Source organism: Pteropus vampyrus, unplaced genomic scaffold, assembly GCF_000151845.1.
Source record: "Pteropus vampyrus isolate Shadow unplaced genomic scaffold, Pvam_2.0 Scaffold45, whole genome shotgun sequence".
Classification (NCBI taxonomy): Eukaryota; Metazoa; Chordata; class Mammalia; order Chiroptera; family Pteropodidae; genus Pteropus; species Pteropus vampyrus.
The window spans coordinates 3,226,460-3,243,622 of NW_011888826.1; the positions used below are offsets into that span (position 1 = coordinate 3,226,460).

The following is a 17,163-nucleotide window of genomic DNA, read 5'->3' on the forward strand; positions in this document are numbered from 1 at the left end:
AAAAAGGTATATTTTGATATACAAGTTACATTTAACATGCATTTTTTAAAAACCTCTATACTGCGAAAATCAAATTTATTTTGAACAAAATGGAAATAAATGCTAAATAATTAAAGTATTTTCAAAACAGTTTTCTATGTGGTTTTAAAGTCTTTCAATCTTTCAGATGTCTTAAATAAAAATTTTTATATTTTAGCTTTTAGTAGAAGTCTACACTATAGTGTAGTACTTTTTTTTAATGGACATTAATATATAAAATCTCATTTTAAGAAAGATATACATATCACAATGTATGAAAACAGATAACAAGAAATAGTAAATATCCCTTCCATTATGTTTTCAGTATCTTCTCAATCAATAAAATGGAATGATGATACAGTTTCTGTGCCACACACATAAACAGCAACACGTGGAGATCCAAGTAATCTTGCTTACCGTGCCAAACTGCTGCATGTCCATCCCACAGAGTTGCCACAGTCTTCCTTGCACCATCCCATAAATTATGAGAATAGGCTTCTTTTAATACATTCTTCCTCTTATAAATGTGTAAGAAAATAATAGTAAGGTAGAGAAGAAAAATAGTAAAGTAAGGAAGTATTAAAAGTATCAGTGGTGTAAAAACCCACAAGAGATAGTTTGCAAAATTCAAATAGTCCTCCAACTGCTCCACGCCAAACCATTCTTCAAATAAGTGAATCAGACAGGTCATATAGGGCATGGAATCCTGTCCTATACCACAGGTTTGATTTTTGTCTATCATTTTTCCTTAGGTGAAAATGACAGATTCAGTCTCTTTCTTCATTGTCATGTAGGTCTTCAATTTTGCCACTAGAAGGGAAAAATAATCCCATGTTATTCTTCCCACAGCTAAAAAGTTAAATATTTTATCTACATAAACACTACATGGAGTCATTTCTTAATATCAAAAACAAGTAGACTGTTGTAGATTTAAATGTGAAAATTACAAGGTTTTGTTTGTCTGCTCACAGAGTGTGTTGGGTTTAGCTTTTGAAATAACTCACAAGCTAAGATTGAGAGAGGAAAATAAAGCTGATAAAATTTCAGATTGATCTTAATAGTCCGACTTATATCTTAAGTATATCACACCAAATGTTTGTATCTTAAATTAGGTAATGTTGAGATGACACTTCTTCACAAAAGAAACATCAATATCTGATTCAATAAAAGTAATCCAAATTTTTAGGAAATTATGACATACATTTATGGATATTGTCTTTTTTAATCACATTTACAGAAAAGCTCTCCGCTCTTTGGTATTATGTAATAAAAAATTTATTAATATCATTTTTATCTTATAGTCACTAAAATTTCTCTTTAATCTTAAATGACTGAAAATATAACCATACAATTATTTAATGTCACTTTCTAAACCAGTCACTAAAACTTACCACAAGTTAGTTAGATAACTTGTCCCAGGCTTGAATGTATTCTGGAAAACATGGTATAAAATTGAAGAAAAAAACATGATTTAAAAAAAAGATAATCATTAATACCTAGAATTAGAATTTCCATAAAATATACAACAAGAGACATGCACAAATGTGTGACAAATATGAATACAGCCCACACTAGTGTATCACAATTAAAAATTATATTTCACACTACCAACACTTTAGTGAGGGCACTGCTATATACATTGTTCAGTTCTACTATATAAAGTCCCACCTGAGACTTCATTTAATTCAGAAGTATAAAAAAATCTTGTTTTCTTAAAGGAAAAGTATGAAGTTAACGTGTAACTATGTCTCTTTTTAGTAACTTTGCCATATAATAAGCTGATGGTCAAACATGAAATTCAGTGATAAAATTATATTAGCCCTTATGATCATGTTCTCCTATATAAGATTTCCTTCTTCCATTCCTATTTTCTCTGGTTCTGATTCTATTCTTAGAGATAGTTTATCATTATTCCACATAACATAATCTTAATGAAAATGATCTCAAATCCTTTGTGGATGAGGTAGGAAACACAAGAAAGGGATGGAGGAGAGAGAGCCAGAAATACAAAAGCAATTATATGTTGTGTTTAACGCCAAGATTATCTTGCTGACTGGCTTATTAGTAGGGCACACACTTGTTCTTCCAAAGATGTAGGAATTAGTCTAATTTCCTAAGCACCTATTTGTGAGAAACCTGGCCTGTCAAGGTGATAGAAGTGAACATAGTACACATGAAGCGGGGGCTTTATTTACCTCACATTCTAATCAATCCATCTAGAGAGTCGAGCCACTATAATTTACCAATGTTTGAGCATTTAGAATGCAATACAGCGAAACATTTTATTTTTTAAACAGAGCTATCCCAACTAGGATGACAATAATAGTAACAACAACAAAAAATGTTGACGGTGACGTGGAGAAATTAGAACTGTCACACATTGCTGGTGGGAACTAATATGGTGCAGCCACTGTGGAAATCAGTTTGGCAGCTCCTCAAAAAGCTAAACAGAGTTAAAATATGACCCAGCAATTCTACTCGTAGGTCTATCTATAGGCAAGAGGGCTGAAAACATATATTCTCACAAAAATTTGTATACAAATGTTGACAGCAGCATTATTCATAATAGTCAAAAAGTGGAAACAAACCAAATGTCCATCTACTAATGAATGGACAAATAAAAAGCGCTATGTCATGTAATAGAGTACTACTCAACCATGAAAAAGAATGAAGTATTAGTTTGTGCTACAATATTCATGAACCTTGAAAACATTATACTAAGTTAAAAAAAAAAGTCAGACACTAAAGTCCACATTTTTGTATGATTCCATTTATATGAAATACCCAGAATATACTAATCCACAAGGACAGAAAGATTAGTGGTTGCCAGGGGCTGGGGGAGGGGCCAATGAGAAGTGACTGCTGATGGAAGCAGAGGTGTCTTTGGGGGGCAATGAAAATGTTCTGGAATTAGTCGTGATGGTTGTACAACCTTGTGAATATACTGAAAACCATTGGTTGCACATTTTAAAATGTTGAACGTTATAGTGAATTATATCTCAAAAGAAAAAAGCTTTCAAATATTGTTAATAAATTAAAATTTATGATAGTCTCTCAAATACATTAAAAAGCTTTTCCTAGACCTTAAAGTCAATCATTTTGATGAGCTGACCCTTACTGCTTAATATAATTGCCTCTAATAATCTAGTCTTATTTCTAATTTTTAATAGGATTATAAAATCTTGTGATTTTAAAACCTCTTTAGCACTTCCCCCAATGAAAATTGATAATAGAACTACACTTCTTATCCTCAATTATATTCTGATATACTGTATTATACATATTTAACACACACAGTAAAGGGAAGAGAAACAGTGCATAAGCAGACATCCAGTGAGAGAAGTTACACAGAAACCTTCATGAGATCTAGTAGTCCCTTAACTGTGCCCCAATGCTGCAAGCAAAAAATTCCACAAATGGTCATTCTTGATCTTAATTTAAACCCTTCCAGAACAGAAAACTCAAAAAGTATACTATTTCCTATTTCATCTTCAAAACCATCCATCAAACTACTAAAAAGATCTTCTTATACTTACCTCGCTGTAACTTTTCCTACCGGACCTAGCTCTGTACTGTAGAACCTCTTCATTCTACAATCTCTTAAGTTTCAGGACAGCCATTATGAACTGCAAAATCCCCATTTCTAGTCAGAATCCTTTCCTTTCAACATTTCCTCAGACCTTGATCTCATAACCTTTTACCACTCAGGTCACTCCCTGTGATTGAGTCCAGTTATCTTGATATTGAAAGGAGCATGTACAGTAACCCATCTGTGTGTGACACAGAGAAAAATATACGGCATGGTAAGAACATAGAGATCCACAGCGGACAAGGGAGTAGGAGGGAGCAGGGGGTCACTATGTTACACTGGGTAGTCTGGGAAGGCCTCTCTAAAAGTACATTTGAACAGAGAGCTGAGGAAGTGAGTAAGCAAACCATGTGGGTATTGGGAAGAGTTTCTGGCTAAAAGACCAGGAGTATAAAGGAGGAGCAGCAAGGCAGGCAGGCTGAGGGAGAGTATAGGGAGAGCAGTCAGAAAAGGGCAGAGAGATGCAGCACTGTAGAACTCTGTAGGCCAGCGTTCATCCAAGGTAGATGATGAAGGCATCAGAAGAGTGAGATTGCTTGACTTGGATTTTAAATGACTATGTGTTGAAAATATACTATACAAGGAACAAACAGAAAGTTATTGCAATAATTGAGATGAGTGATGAAAGTGGCTTAGACAAGTGTGGCAGAGTGAAGGTCATAAGAGATGATCAGTTTCTGGATATATTTTGAAGATAAAGTCAATAGAATATGTTGGTGAATGGATGTAGAATGTGAGAGAGAAAAGTCTGGGATGACAACACAGTATTTTGGCAACGTGGGTTTGTATCCTGGGAAGCTCTGCCACTTACTGTGTGACCTATACAAGTTACTTAATATCTCTATGCCTGAGCTTCTCCATCTGTAAAAATGGGGGTAATAACAGTATCTACCTAATAAGACTTCTGAAGATTCTATGTAAAAAAAAGCTTGGACAAGTGCTTTACACTATATAAGCAATAAATAAGTATCGCTATCATCATCATCATGCTTGTCATCATTTGCTTGCTTATGAAAAGATGGAGTTGCAGGAATAACAGGTTTGCGGGCGGGATGAAGATCAGAAATTCAGTTTTGAACATGTTAAGATTCTACTGGACATCCAAGTGAAGACGTTAAATAGCCAGCTGGATAAAGCAGAGTTTAGCAAGAAGATCAGGGCTAGAGAAATGTATCTTGGAATTGGCAGAACTGGCTACATATGGACAGTACTGAAAAACGTGAAACTAAAGAAGATCCCTCTAGTGGGTGAATATAAAATAAAGAAGTTTCCAGAATTGACCATTGGGGCACTCAACCTTTTAGAAGCTGGAAAGACAGTGAGGAACCAGCAACCTCATTCCAGCAGTGGCAACCTGGATGTCAAAGTAATAGGTGTAGACAGAAGGAGTATTCAACTGTTTCAAATGATGCTCAGAGGTCTAGTAAAATAAGGAATGATAACCTATCATTGGATTTTTACAACAAAAAGGCACTGACAAGCCCTAATAAGAACTATTTTGAAACCGGAGATGAAAGTTAGGTGGTAAGTTCAAAAAAAAAAAAGGAGTAAATGAATTGCAAACAGCAAATATAAACAACTCTTCAGAGGAATATCGTTGCAAAAGGGGATAGAGAAATGGGTATCTAGAGGGGAATGTAGATCAAGTTTGCTGTTGTTTTAAGATGAAAGAAAATACAGCAGTTTTTAATACCAATGATAATGCATCAGTGGGAAAGTGAGAAATGGATGACGAAGTAGAGGAGATAATTGTTGGGGCTTGTCCTTGACTAGGCCAGAGGGGATAGAATACAGTGTACAAGAAAGAGGCTAGCCCAGAGAAGACTTACAGCATTAGGCTAAAACTTCACTTAATCAACATATATTTATCAAACAAGTAGTTTATGTTTGATACTATACAAAACACTTGGGATTCTAAGAGTAAACAAAATTGATAGTTATATGAGAAAACATATGTAAAGCGCTTAGAATATGCCTGGCACATACTAGGCACTTACCAAATGCTAGCTAAATACAGATAGATCTGATGTTCTATCTGATGTTCTAACTTGTGTTCAACCAAATCTTTGACAAAAATGTGGACTAAGACAGTGCACTAAGACTTGTGACTAGAGAACAAAGGAGTTTGAATAAAGCTTACTTTTGATAATGAGAAAATGGTGTTAGAATTCAATGAATGCAACTTCTTAAAACAGAAAGCCAAGTTGACTTGCCCAAAGTTGCTAAATTAATTCAGTGAAAATCCAAGAGCCAAAATTAAAACTAGTTCTCTTACTGCCTACTCTTGTTTTCATTACACTTTCTTTAATCTCTCTGACATAAAGGCTGAAAATATTAAAATTGCAATTTCTTGTTCCCTCTACTTCTGCCTGGCCTTCTCCTGTTGCAATTTACCACAGGCTATACTTGACTCTTTACCACTTATTTTATTCCAATAACAACTGTAATTGTTAAAAGATGTTTGGGGGAGATATATTTTAGTTACCAAAATTCCATGTTATTTCCTATCCAAAAAATCTACAATAAAATACAGTCCTATGCATCACATATAAGGTACCTTAATTTTCCCATCTGTAATTAATATAACCTCCAAGAAAAAGTTGACAAGCTGAAATCTCACCACGTCAATATTGATGGTGAGGAACATTTACTACAACTGACTTTATAGCTATTTAAAATCAAAATATTTCAAAAACTAATAAATCAGTATACAGGATTTTTTGTGTGTTTGTCTATTTTCTACAAAACCGTAATGAAATAAATCAAATTTTAAACACCCATTACCAGTACTTTTACCAACATGGATGGTAGCAGATCTATTCCTTACTTTTAGTATATGAGCCACATAAAGGATATGCTGAAAATGCCAATTAAAAGAAATGCTCACTGAAATATAATTTTCCCTTTTCCTTTTTGCATATTTAATAACGGTTTAACAGAGGTTTAGATTCAGTTTTAGTGAGTAAGCCTTCTATTTCAAACAATCAATAAAGCTGCAGTTTATCAGTTAAAAGATATCTGGGAATCCCAATCATTTAATCTTTTAAAAAATATTTTAGATTTCAAGCTTCAAACTATAGATTCTGATATAAATTCCCTTTCAAGGTTATTTATTTATTTAAATCTTAGAACGCCCTTCAACTTCTGGTCAAAAGCTTCCACTCTGTTTGATAATTACTGTTCTACTCCTATTGTCTTACCCTATCCTCATGCCAAAAATGTTGCATATCTACAACAGTGTATCTAACTGTGCAGCACTTACCTTCTCAAGTCACTAAAATGAGCCTATCTCTGACATCAAAGTAAGGCAGCAGTATATGGGAATAAACATTTCATTTGAAAATGATCTCTCCACTCACTAGTAAATGAGGCCAAAATATTAGCAAGTGTTCCAAATGTCTGGATTTTACCTTGGCTTTTAAATATTCTAAACAAATACAAATGCCATTTCAGCATTAATAGCACAAACCAAGTACTAACTGCTCCAACAACCTTCGAACCTGAATGAATTTCTTTGAAGCTGCCTAATCTCAACTAATAACCCATACCAAAAGTTGCTTTTTTAAAATCTGGCAGTGGTGTTCCAGTTTTCGACATCCTGGTTATGTGCCCATGTATTTTTCTTATTAATCAGCCACCTGAGGGCAGAAACCTGTTTTACAGGCTGCAAACTCGGGGGACCGAGACAGACCAGACGCGTACAAAGTATCTAGACATTAAAACTATTAATAGTAGATATGGGAGGTTGGGTTTAGTCCTTTTATTTATGATTTCATTTAATGTTTTCAGCCGCCCTAGCGAACAAGTACTAGTAAGCATCCCTATTTTACAGATGATCACAATGATGCTCTCAGAAAAGTTAAGTCGCTTGCCGGGTCACACAGGTAGTAGTAAAAGGGGCAAAAACCAGGATTCCAACCCTGATTTGCCTAGATGAGAGCACTCTTAACCACTTCCCATGCGGCCTCCCAACTACACACTCTCGTGATCACCCCATAATTTCCTTTTAGCTTTTATACACGGTAGGGTCGATTCGGATCCCAGGATCAAAAGGTTACTGGGCAAGCCCAGGGGCCTATAATGAGGTTGGAGACTTTGCCCCACCACTCAGAAGCGAAACATGTCGCCGAATTGGGGGTTTCTGAGCGCGAGGGGAGATGCGAGACAAAGTGAATGAGCTCGTTGTGACCCAGGCCCTGGCCACTCCGGTGCCCGAGCCGAACGCCGGGTCCGACCGGATGCCGAGCCCGCAGGTGCCGGCAGGGGACTCCCGCGCGGTCAGGGAGACAGGACGCGCGGCCTCGGCGGCGCGCAGCCCGCGAGACTGACGCGCCCCCGGGCGAGGAGGAGCGCGGGGAGACCAAAGCAGGGACCGACGCACCTCGGGCGGGAGAGGGCAGAGGAGGCTCGCCCTCGCTCTCGAGCAGCGGCGGCAGCTCTTCGATGGCTCAGCAGCGAGGGGAAGCGTTGATATCTGATCAGCCGACTTTCCGCGAGCAACCAGTGAGGAAAAAGCCAAAAAGTGGCTGCAGCACGGGAGGCGTTGAGCGTGACACCTCCCGTCGCCCCGCCTCTTCCTGTGGCCTCCCGGAGCTACTTCCCGTGCCGGCTTCCTACCTTCCTCCGGTCGCCGCAAGTCGCTTCAGGCTGGAGCGGTCCCCGATCCCTTCCTAACCCCCCACCCCCAGACGAGCCGGCGAGTCCTCTTTTCGGTCTCCAGTAACCCATCGGAGGCCTGGGAGGCCGGACCCGTGCCGTTTACCGCAGCTCTGCCTTCTCCGAGGTGGTAAAATGTGCTGCGAAAAGTGGAGCCAAGTGGCCGAAATGTTTCTCTTTATCGAAGACCTCGAGGAGGATTGTAAGATCCTTTGCCTCTGCTCTAGGGCATTTTTGGAGTAAGTAAAAACGTGTTCCTCTTCCTTTCTAGCACGACCATTTCCCAGAAATGGGAATGTACGTGTTGCAGACTAGTTGTAATTGGTCCCTGGAACCACGGCCAGGGTATTTGACCCTTGGGCAAGGTGTTGTTTAAGAAAAAGGGTAAAAAGTCCTCAGACTTTACAGAGTGGTCGCCTACTGCTGTTACGTGAAGGAGTACATTTATTTTGTAAGCTGTTATGAAAAAAAATGTGCTAGCTGGTATATGTCATTATATACTTAGAAATTAAGGTGACATTTAAAAATTGGGAAAGTGAAGTGTTAAATGAAATCTCGTTAATGGATGTGACATCACAAGGTGAAGGTTTAAAAGATGAGTAACTTGTTTTGGTTAACGTCTTTTTAAAACCTAAGACTTATTAAAGCGCAAATGCACATAAATAGAACTTGTAATTACCTGAGGTAAGAGGCTAAACTATAATTACATTCGTTTTTGAGCTGGCTTTATTTTTGGAAAATATTTGTTTTGGGTTAAAATTGCTGGGCAGGAACATTTGTGGATGGGGGAAAAACTACCTAAAGAATTGTATTCTAGGGATGGTTTTCTTTATATTAGATGTGTGGGTTCAGCCACTTAAATCTTTTTCCATTTCTAAAACAAGTATATTTACCATAATTATCTCACATGCTTATTATTAGATTCAACCTGTGGAAGTGAATTTTATGAGATGCTTTTAAAATAGCTTAATGTAGTAGAATTTAACTTTGAAGGAATTCTTAGTATTCATCATGTGATTTTTGTAGAGTAATCTGAAAATTAATCCAAAAAGAAATTAAACATTAGGTTAAATTTAATGTGAAAGTATTGACGCTTTTGTATTCATGTAGGCATGTATTCATTCACCGAATACTTTTTGTGCTCCTTTGTATTAGGTACTAAGAGGCACTGAGGGTGCAAGATATAGCTGGTCTCTACACCCTTTGAGTTTACTTTCTAGCAAAAGCGATCAACATTAAGACAACTGTTACATAATTATTTGGTTAATTAAAGTTATAAGTGGAATGGGAGAGAAGTACCGGATGCTATGATAGCAAAACTAACAGATCACAATGATTTCTTTAAGAAAGTAGCATTTGAAAAGTTCTCTAATGAGTGAGTAGAAATAAACTGGGGTATATTTCCGTGGGAGAAAGCATTCTGCTAGCAGAACTCTGTGTCAAAGCCTTGAGGGAGCAAAAGAAATCCTGTGAACAAAATGGGAAAGAAAGAAGGGTTGGTAAAGTAGGCAGAGTTAAAAAATTCAGCATTTTGTGGAAGACTGGATCATTTTTAAATGATCATTACATTTTTAAAGATTAGCAACAGTTTTTGGTGATTCGGATAAGGATTGGTGGCAGGGGAAATAGAGAAAGGAGAACATATAGGAGAGAAGTTGAGTTTAACGGATTGTATTGGATATGGGGAGATGAAGGAAAGGTAAAGGATGGGAAAGTAGAGACTAGGTCAAGGATAACTCCTTGATTTCTGACTTATATTGGTGCCTTTTACTGAGATAGGGGTGGCTAGTGAGTCGTGGGTTTTCATTTTGGTACAGCAGTAAGAAGATAATCAACTTTGTACATTTTTATTTCTAAATACCTATGAGATATCCATAGGTAAGAATCGTAGGTAGTTAAATGTATTGTAGAAGACAAACTCAAGTACACTGTCATCGAATGTTTAAGGAAGGAGTACATCGAAAAGCTACTTCATCATCAAGCAAAATGAGGACTAAAATATATATACTATAATTAGGGGAAAAAATTTAAATCTACCATATTAATGACTTGCTAAGTGCCTGGCACTAATTTATACTTCATACTATTTCGCTTCCATTTAAGCATTCTACTTGAGTCTCAGTAATGGCCTAAATAAAAATCACACAGCCAGGTAAGTGGCAGCCCTGGAGGTCTGTGTCACTCCACAGCCTTTTCACTTTCCTGCTAATTAGTCTAGAACATACAATTTTATTGAATCTTTCCAATTAAAGTATTTAAGTGGTCTGAAGTCATTTGAACACTGGTGACCTGTTAAAATACTTTAACAAAATGTATGTTGAGATAGAGAACTATTCTAGAAACTCAAGAGCCTGTATTTACTTCTGATCATACCCATGTGACAGTGTCTGGTAGTGATCTCTAGTTTTTGATATATAGAACACCAAAATCATTTGATATGTTTTTTCCCACAACAAGTCCCTTAGCCAGAATTTAAAAGAGTACTGTCTTTCGAGACAAAAGCTAACCAGCTTCACAGCCCAGCTCTACCAATATTAGCCATGTGGCCTTAAACAAGTCACATAACATTTCTGTGAACCCATTTCAGCACTTTGAGAAAGGATTTCCTTTTCCTTTTACCGCTTGAAACTAATCTACAGTCCTTTGCAGTAGAGAAATTGCTACTTCAGAAATTTCCAAGAACCATTTATTCAGCGTGTATTTTGGCCACCCGTGCATCAGGTACAGTGATAACAAGATGACTTAGGTGTGGTGATGTTTATCGTGTTTAAAGGTATGATGATGAGATGCTTAGGGCTTTTAAAAGAGCAGTATCTTAGAGGAGTCGCTACAATGCAGGTCTGATCTCCAGCTTTACAATTCAATTCAGCAGTTAAGGTTTATTTAGTTCTTTCAGTGTTCCAGGTCCAGATATTCATCCAGAATCATTATGCTCTGTGGGGTGAGTTACACTGATCAAACTCAAAAGATTGCTTTATAGAGGACACTTAGCAAGTATAATGGGAGGTTCTTCAAATACCGGGCATCAGGAAAACATCTCTCCCAGTGCTCAATGCTTTTAGAGATTATTAAAAGATGCCCTAAGTGTGAAATAGAGTTTTCATAAAAATTTAAGAGCTAGCATTCTCTCCCTTGTTGCTAATCTTATGCCTCAGATTATCGGTAACCTTGGGATATACTAGTAATAACCTTGAACACTTGTTTCACCTCTCACACTTGAAGAAGTATCTTTCTGCTTCTTCCTCTGGACTTGGCCCATTCCCCAGAAGTCATGTAGGCTAGCACTATTGGGGGCAGGTGACAAGCTCCCTAGAAAAGAGTACTTGGCTGTATGTTGGATGTGCAGGCCAAAAAGAGTCAGTTTGCGTATGTTACCAGCCAAGGCTACGTGCTTAGTTCTTAGCCTGCAGCCCATTTGAGTGTTAGTGCTATCTTTACAAAGACTTCTTTCCAAAAAGAAAGAAAGGGACGAATATGTTATGAAACATAAAAAGTTGAGGTCTCATATCATACCTGTAGAAAACAATGTAACTAGATTTCAATTAAGTCAACTTTATTTAAAACACAATTACCATATAAATCAGTTATATTAAATTTAGTATTTTTGAACTAAAGTGTGCTTCATTTTCATTATAGGTAATTTCATACATATTCTTAGAAGCTCTGTTTCACTTTTAGAAACTACATTTTAAGTTCAAAATAGATAAACAGAAAAGAATAGCTTTTTTCTTTAGGTTATTTAATGCTCAGATAAATTATAACCCTTTAGAACAAAAGGAGCTTGCAGATCTTGAACTTGTTTCCAGGAGGCATTGAGAAGTTCCTGGGAATGGGAGACATGCTGAAAGTTCAGAAGCTTGAAAGTGTAACCCTGACTTTCCACATAGGGAAAGATGTGTTTTAAAATCTAAAACCAGATTTGATTGTTGGCAAAATTCTATAATATATTATTAAACTGAAAGATCAGTATCAAGCAGCAGAAAACAGAAAATTAGCATTAGCATGGGTGCCAAGTAACTTCTCAGTAATTAAGAGTTGATTTTCATACTATCTAAGATTATTTGTACACCTCACCTCAAAGACAGGAAATAGAACATACTACCAAAGCACATTTATACTTCTTCCCCTCACCCCTGATTACTTTCCCACTATGAGTCATCGCCTACTTTGCATTTTATAAAGTATCAAAAAATAGGAGGATATGAAATATATCAAGTATACAATTTTATGTTGTTGAATATATCATAGCTCCATTAGAAAAGTAGTATTAACTATTTCTTGCAGATGGTCTTATTGTGGCAGTTATGATGGAGCTTATACTATCTACCACTAGGAAGATAATAATAGCAACCTCCCTTCCCCTTTTTTTAAGTGTTCCGTTAGGTTTATTTTGGTTATATTATTTTCGATCTTAGTAGATAAAGAAAAAAATTTAGAGGTGGGTATGTAAAGAGAAGTTTAACCATTCACAGTTTTTAAAAGTCATTAAGACTAAATTATTTTATCTTGATTTATGTTTCAGTTTGATAAAATATATAAATAAGAACTTCATTTTATGTTAGTACCCAAACAACCTTTCCTTGGACCATGAATATCTTGTTTACTAGGCAGGCAATGGATAATTTGGGCTATTTGCAGGTGGACTGGGGGTTTGCCTACGGATTTATATGTGAGATAAATCTTTCCACTTTTATGCTCACTTACAGGAAGTATAGAGAACCTTCCATTGTTTATCATAAGGATTGGATTCTTCCCTCAATACCCAGAATACCATTTGATTTTAATTATTAGTAGTTATAATTATAAATGCTTGCTACGTAGTATATAGTGTTTTACAGATAGTGTCAACCCTGTGACAACCCATGAGATATGTATTATTACCTCTGTATTACAGATGAGGAAAATGTATTAACAGATCGCTTTCTTTTCCTTAACCTTTTTATTAATTAATCTATGTTGCCTTGAACTTATTTTGTCTCTAAATTTAGTTCAATTTTTTTCAATATTGACTGTTTAATTTGTTTCGCAGAGATCGAAAATTGTGCAATTTGGGATTAAAAGGCTACTACGTTAAAGGCAATGACAGCAATGCAGGTAATACTGTATAAAACCATATAACGCTTTTTTGCTAAAATTAACCGTGATACTATACTAATTTCTTAGCATCAGATATTATAAATGGCAAGTAATCCTGTAGTCATAAACAGTCCTTATTGTTTACTATAACATGATTCCAAAATCCCTATCAAAGCAGATAATATCTTTACTATAGCTAGCTCCTGTATGGACTCGAGGTACCTCTTTTGCCCCGTGTACATTCCTTCCCGAGTTGTTGCCATTAGATAAAAGCAACCTGAAATTTGAAGCGCTGAAAAGTAGAGAACATATAGTTTCTTCAGTGAAATTTTATTGTTCTAAAAGATAAACTGAGGCACATTAAAATTTTTTTTTCAAGAGTTTACTTGAACATACATTGATTCAAATCAGGCAGCACCAAATCAGAGGTGGTTGGGGTGCCCTGCCAGCAGGAGTTATAGGAGGAGTTTTTATAGAGAAGATGCAGAAGCAAAACAAGGAAATTTTGATTGGCCATAGTTTGAGCAATTAAGGCTAACTGGGAAAGCCTAGTTGGCTGTTTGTGATTGATTGTTAAGTTTCACTTTCTCAGTTTGTACATTGACTCTGGCTTAAGTTTCGAGTTGTTTGGGTAGGTTACTATGGCATTAGAGCCATCTCAATGTAATGGCCTCTTTATTTAAATACTTTTAAGACTTGTTTAGATAAATGATTCAAGACAAATTCCAAGTGCACATTCATGGTCTTTTGCCTGAAGTAAAGAGGCCACAATCTGGGTTAAGTTTACCAAATGACAAATAGAATTTGTTCTAAACTTTGAGCCTCACCTGGTTTCCTGAAAACCATCTTGGTCTCTCTCACATTTCCCTACCAGGACCCCATTTGTCCTTTCCACACAGATCTTTTATGTTTCTTTAGACACAGGAAAAACTGCAGCATGAATTACAGGCTAAAACCAGCACAAGTAGTGTGTCAATTACCCTTGAAAATCCATTAACCGTTTTCTTCAGTTGCACACTAGATGAAATGTTTGGTTGGTGTTCCAGTGTTATGTAGTACAAATATGATTTCTTTAGACACTAGGCTTCCAACAAATATAAGAAATGCATGCCATGAGAGAAGCATAAAACTTAGCTGATTCTTTTTCCTATTTTGCTCTCTCCTGAGCTTTCATTGAGGAATGGTGAATGGATCTCCCTATTTAGATAGGTATCTCTTTTCTCTCTTTCTTTTAGTAAAATTTGTGCACATAAGATTTCTTTTTTTTTTTTCAGTTTCCATTTTTCCTATGTAAGATTCACTGTTCTATTGCCTAAGATCATTTAGCTAGAGTGCTGCTCAGCCCTAATTGAGTCTGCTAATATATAAAATTATTTTATCTCACATTCAGACTGTTAATAGAGCACTTGAATGGCATTTGTCCAATTAGTGGTATGGTCTACTTTTAGATAACCATATTAGAATGAAATAAAACTTGTTTTGTTATAATAAAACAGATTTTCTCTAAGACCTAGAATCAGGGCTCTTGAAAGCATATTCCAGTTCAGTGGATTTCAGACTTTTAATAGCAGAAGACTTTCATTAAATCAACTCTCCCATAAAGTCCCAGGGTGTAAATCCAGTTGTGATTGAAGCACCCATGAGGAACCTAAAGATGTTCCTCTCAACTGTCTTATTAAAAGCTCCTAAAAGAACTCCACAAATCATCATTTTTAATTCACTGATCTAGTTCAGTTTTATTGCACATAAGGGATGTGAAAAGGGAAATATGTTTTATGGTTACTCCCCTGTGTTCCCTCTTATTCCCAGCACTGCAGATGTGCTCAGTAAGTTTAAGCTGAATGGGCAGCTGGATGGTGGTGGCAGGCAGAACCAGACCAGACATTTTCTCTTGATTCTTAGTTGGCCGTGGTTGTACTAGTCCATATTACCATCAATTATTTTCTTTTTTTTCTTCCCCTTAAAAATTTTAACATTTATATGCCTTTACTTTTGGTAAGCCATGTAATAGCTCTGGGTCTCAGGTTCTTCATTAAAATGATAAAACTTGCATCTAAATTTTCTCTAAAAATAAGCTAACAAATGCTATCTGTAGGAGACCAAACCACAGAAGAGGAAGGGGGTCGTTCCCACGGCACTGCACAATCATGTGATAGCAAAGACATAGGCCTAGATGAAAGTAAACTTGATTCTGAGGCTGAACTCATGAGAAGTATGGGACTGCCACTTCAGTTTGGTGGGAAGTCTACACACAAGAATTTTGAGGTAAGTATTAATTTACTTTTATTATTTCTGTTTCTTAGTTTTCTTCATAAAATGTCACATAGAATTTTTTTATCCCAAATCTAATGCATTTGTGAATTAGAGGACCCCATCTCTCTTTCAATATACATATTTATAATTAACTAAAACTGGAAGTTGTGATATGCCCCCGTGTGATTTTTTTTTTTTTTCTCCTCTTGGAAACTTAGGAAGATTCCCTTGTTTGTGTAACTAAAGGCCCAGGTCAGAGAAGGGGGTGTAATTGAGGGTATTTTGTTTAATTTAATGTCAAAATAGATTTCGGTTTTACTTTCTCTTTCAGTTTATGAAGTGCATTTCTATTCAACTATTTATCTTATACAGGTGACTATGAATACTAGAAATAAAGTTAAAATGAAAAAGAAAAAACATCAAAAGAAGTACTTAAATGAAATTATCAAAGAATCTTGGAGACAAGAATATGAAGATGACATTTTGTCTTCAGATGATCCATCTTCGATTGAACAGCATGAGAACACCAGAACGAATGAACTTCAAATCAAAAAAGACATTGAAACTGAAAACCTGCCTATTGAAAATACCTTAACTCCAAAGCTAGAAATTACAGAGAAATGGGAAAAGTACTGGAATGAATATGGTGTAGGACTATTATGGCAAAGCTGGCAAGAAAACCACCCAGATCAAACACTGTGTTCTGAACCGTGGAATGTTCCTGGTACAAAGGAAGAATGGGAACAACATTATAGTCAACTTTATTGGCATTACTTGGAACAATTTCAGTATTGGGATGCTCAAGGTTGGACTTTTGATGCCTCGCAAAGCTGCAGTACAAATACTTGTGACTCTAAAACAGAAGTTGACAACGAGGAAGATGAAAACTGCATGAAAGCAGACTTACTATCTTTTCCGCCTTCATTAATTGGTAGCATAAGCTCTAGTTCAAGTGATAAAGATCATAATGAAATGCTGAATGGAATTAGTAACCTAAGTCTGAATTCAGAGAAAGTAGAACAGAGCCAGTTAGATTCCTCTTTAAGTTCTGATGGACATCAGTGGCTCAGTGAAGTTGACAGCAGAAGAGAATGCCCTGCATCTGGCCAAGGTGAACCAAATAATGGAGGAACCAAGGAAAGCAACGTGTCTGGAAACAGAGACACAAACCAACCAGCTCAGGGTAAGATTGAACAAGATTTATCCTACTAAGTAATCATTAACTAAAGGACTCTATTTAGCAAAATAACTAACATCAATCCTTTATGGTAGAGTTAAATAACGCCAACTACATTTTATAGTATGAATGAAAAATGGAATTATTTAATCTTTATTTTTATATCACAAGTTGTTTATTACCCTTTTATATAAATAAAAAAAAAAATCTTTGCACCGAGTTCTCAAAAGTATTCCTTCCTTTTACTCCTTGGTGACCAATAAATTATAAGTTGGAAATCCCTTTAGAAATCTAATTTAGAGTGAGTTTGGAATGTCCAAGCTTCTCTAGAGCAAATGGAGACATGTTAAAGAGTGATGGAGAGCAGACATTTGACATTAGGCAAATATGAGTA

The 17,163-nt window shown here is 36.2% G+C and overlaps 2 protein-coding genes across 10 annotated transcripts in view; one reads left to right on the top strand and one right to left on the bottom strand.

Annotated features, from left to right (window-relative positions):
• TMEM68 (transmembrane protein 68) overlaps positions 1-8,149 on the bottom strand; it is a 40,300-nt gene extending 32,151 nt beyond the window's left edge. For 4 of the 9 annotated variants that reach the window (XR_002780046.1, XM_023530043.1, XM_023530042.1 and 1 more), the window contains exons 1-3: positions 7,989-8,149; positions 1,410-1,450; positions 436-828 (exon numbers count right to left, since the gene is read on the bottom strand). Coding sequence is in view for 7 of the 9 variants with exons in the window: in XM_023530043.1 (XP_023385811.1) it covers positions 436-760 (325 nt within the window). In the remaining 2 variants the exon portion in view is untranslated. The remainder of the gene's footprint in view (positions 1-435; positions 829-1,409; positions 1,451-7,988) is intronic. The other 5 variants (XM_011359167.2, XM_023530044.1, XM_011359165.2 and 2 more) reach the window with 4 other exon arrangements.
• A 78-nt stretch (positions 8,150-8,227) lies between these two features.
• TGS1 (trimethylguanosine synthase 1) overlaps positions 8,228-17,163 on the top strand; it is a 38,164-nt gene continuing 29,228 nt past the window's right edge. The window contains exons 1-4 of the mRNA XM_011359164.2: positions 8,228-8,502; positions 13,293-13,357; positions 15,435-15,604; positions 15,965-16,775. Coding sequence (XP_011357466.1) covers positions 8,399-8,502; positions 13,293-13,357; positions 15,435-15,604; positions 15,965-16,775 — 1,150 coding nt within the window. The 5' untranslated portion in view covers positions 8,228-8,398. The remainder of the gene's footprint in view (positions 8,503-13,292; positions 13,358-15,434; positions 15,605-15,964; positions 16,776-17,163) is intronic.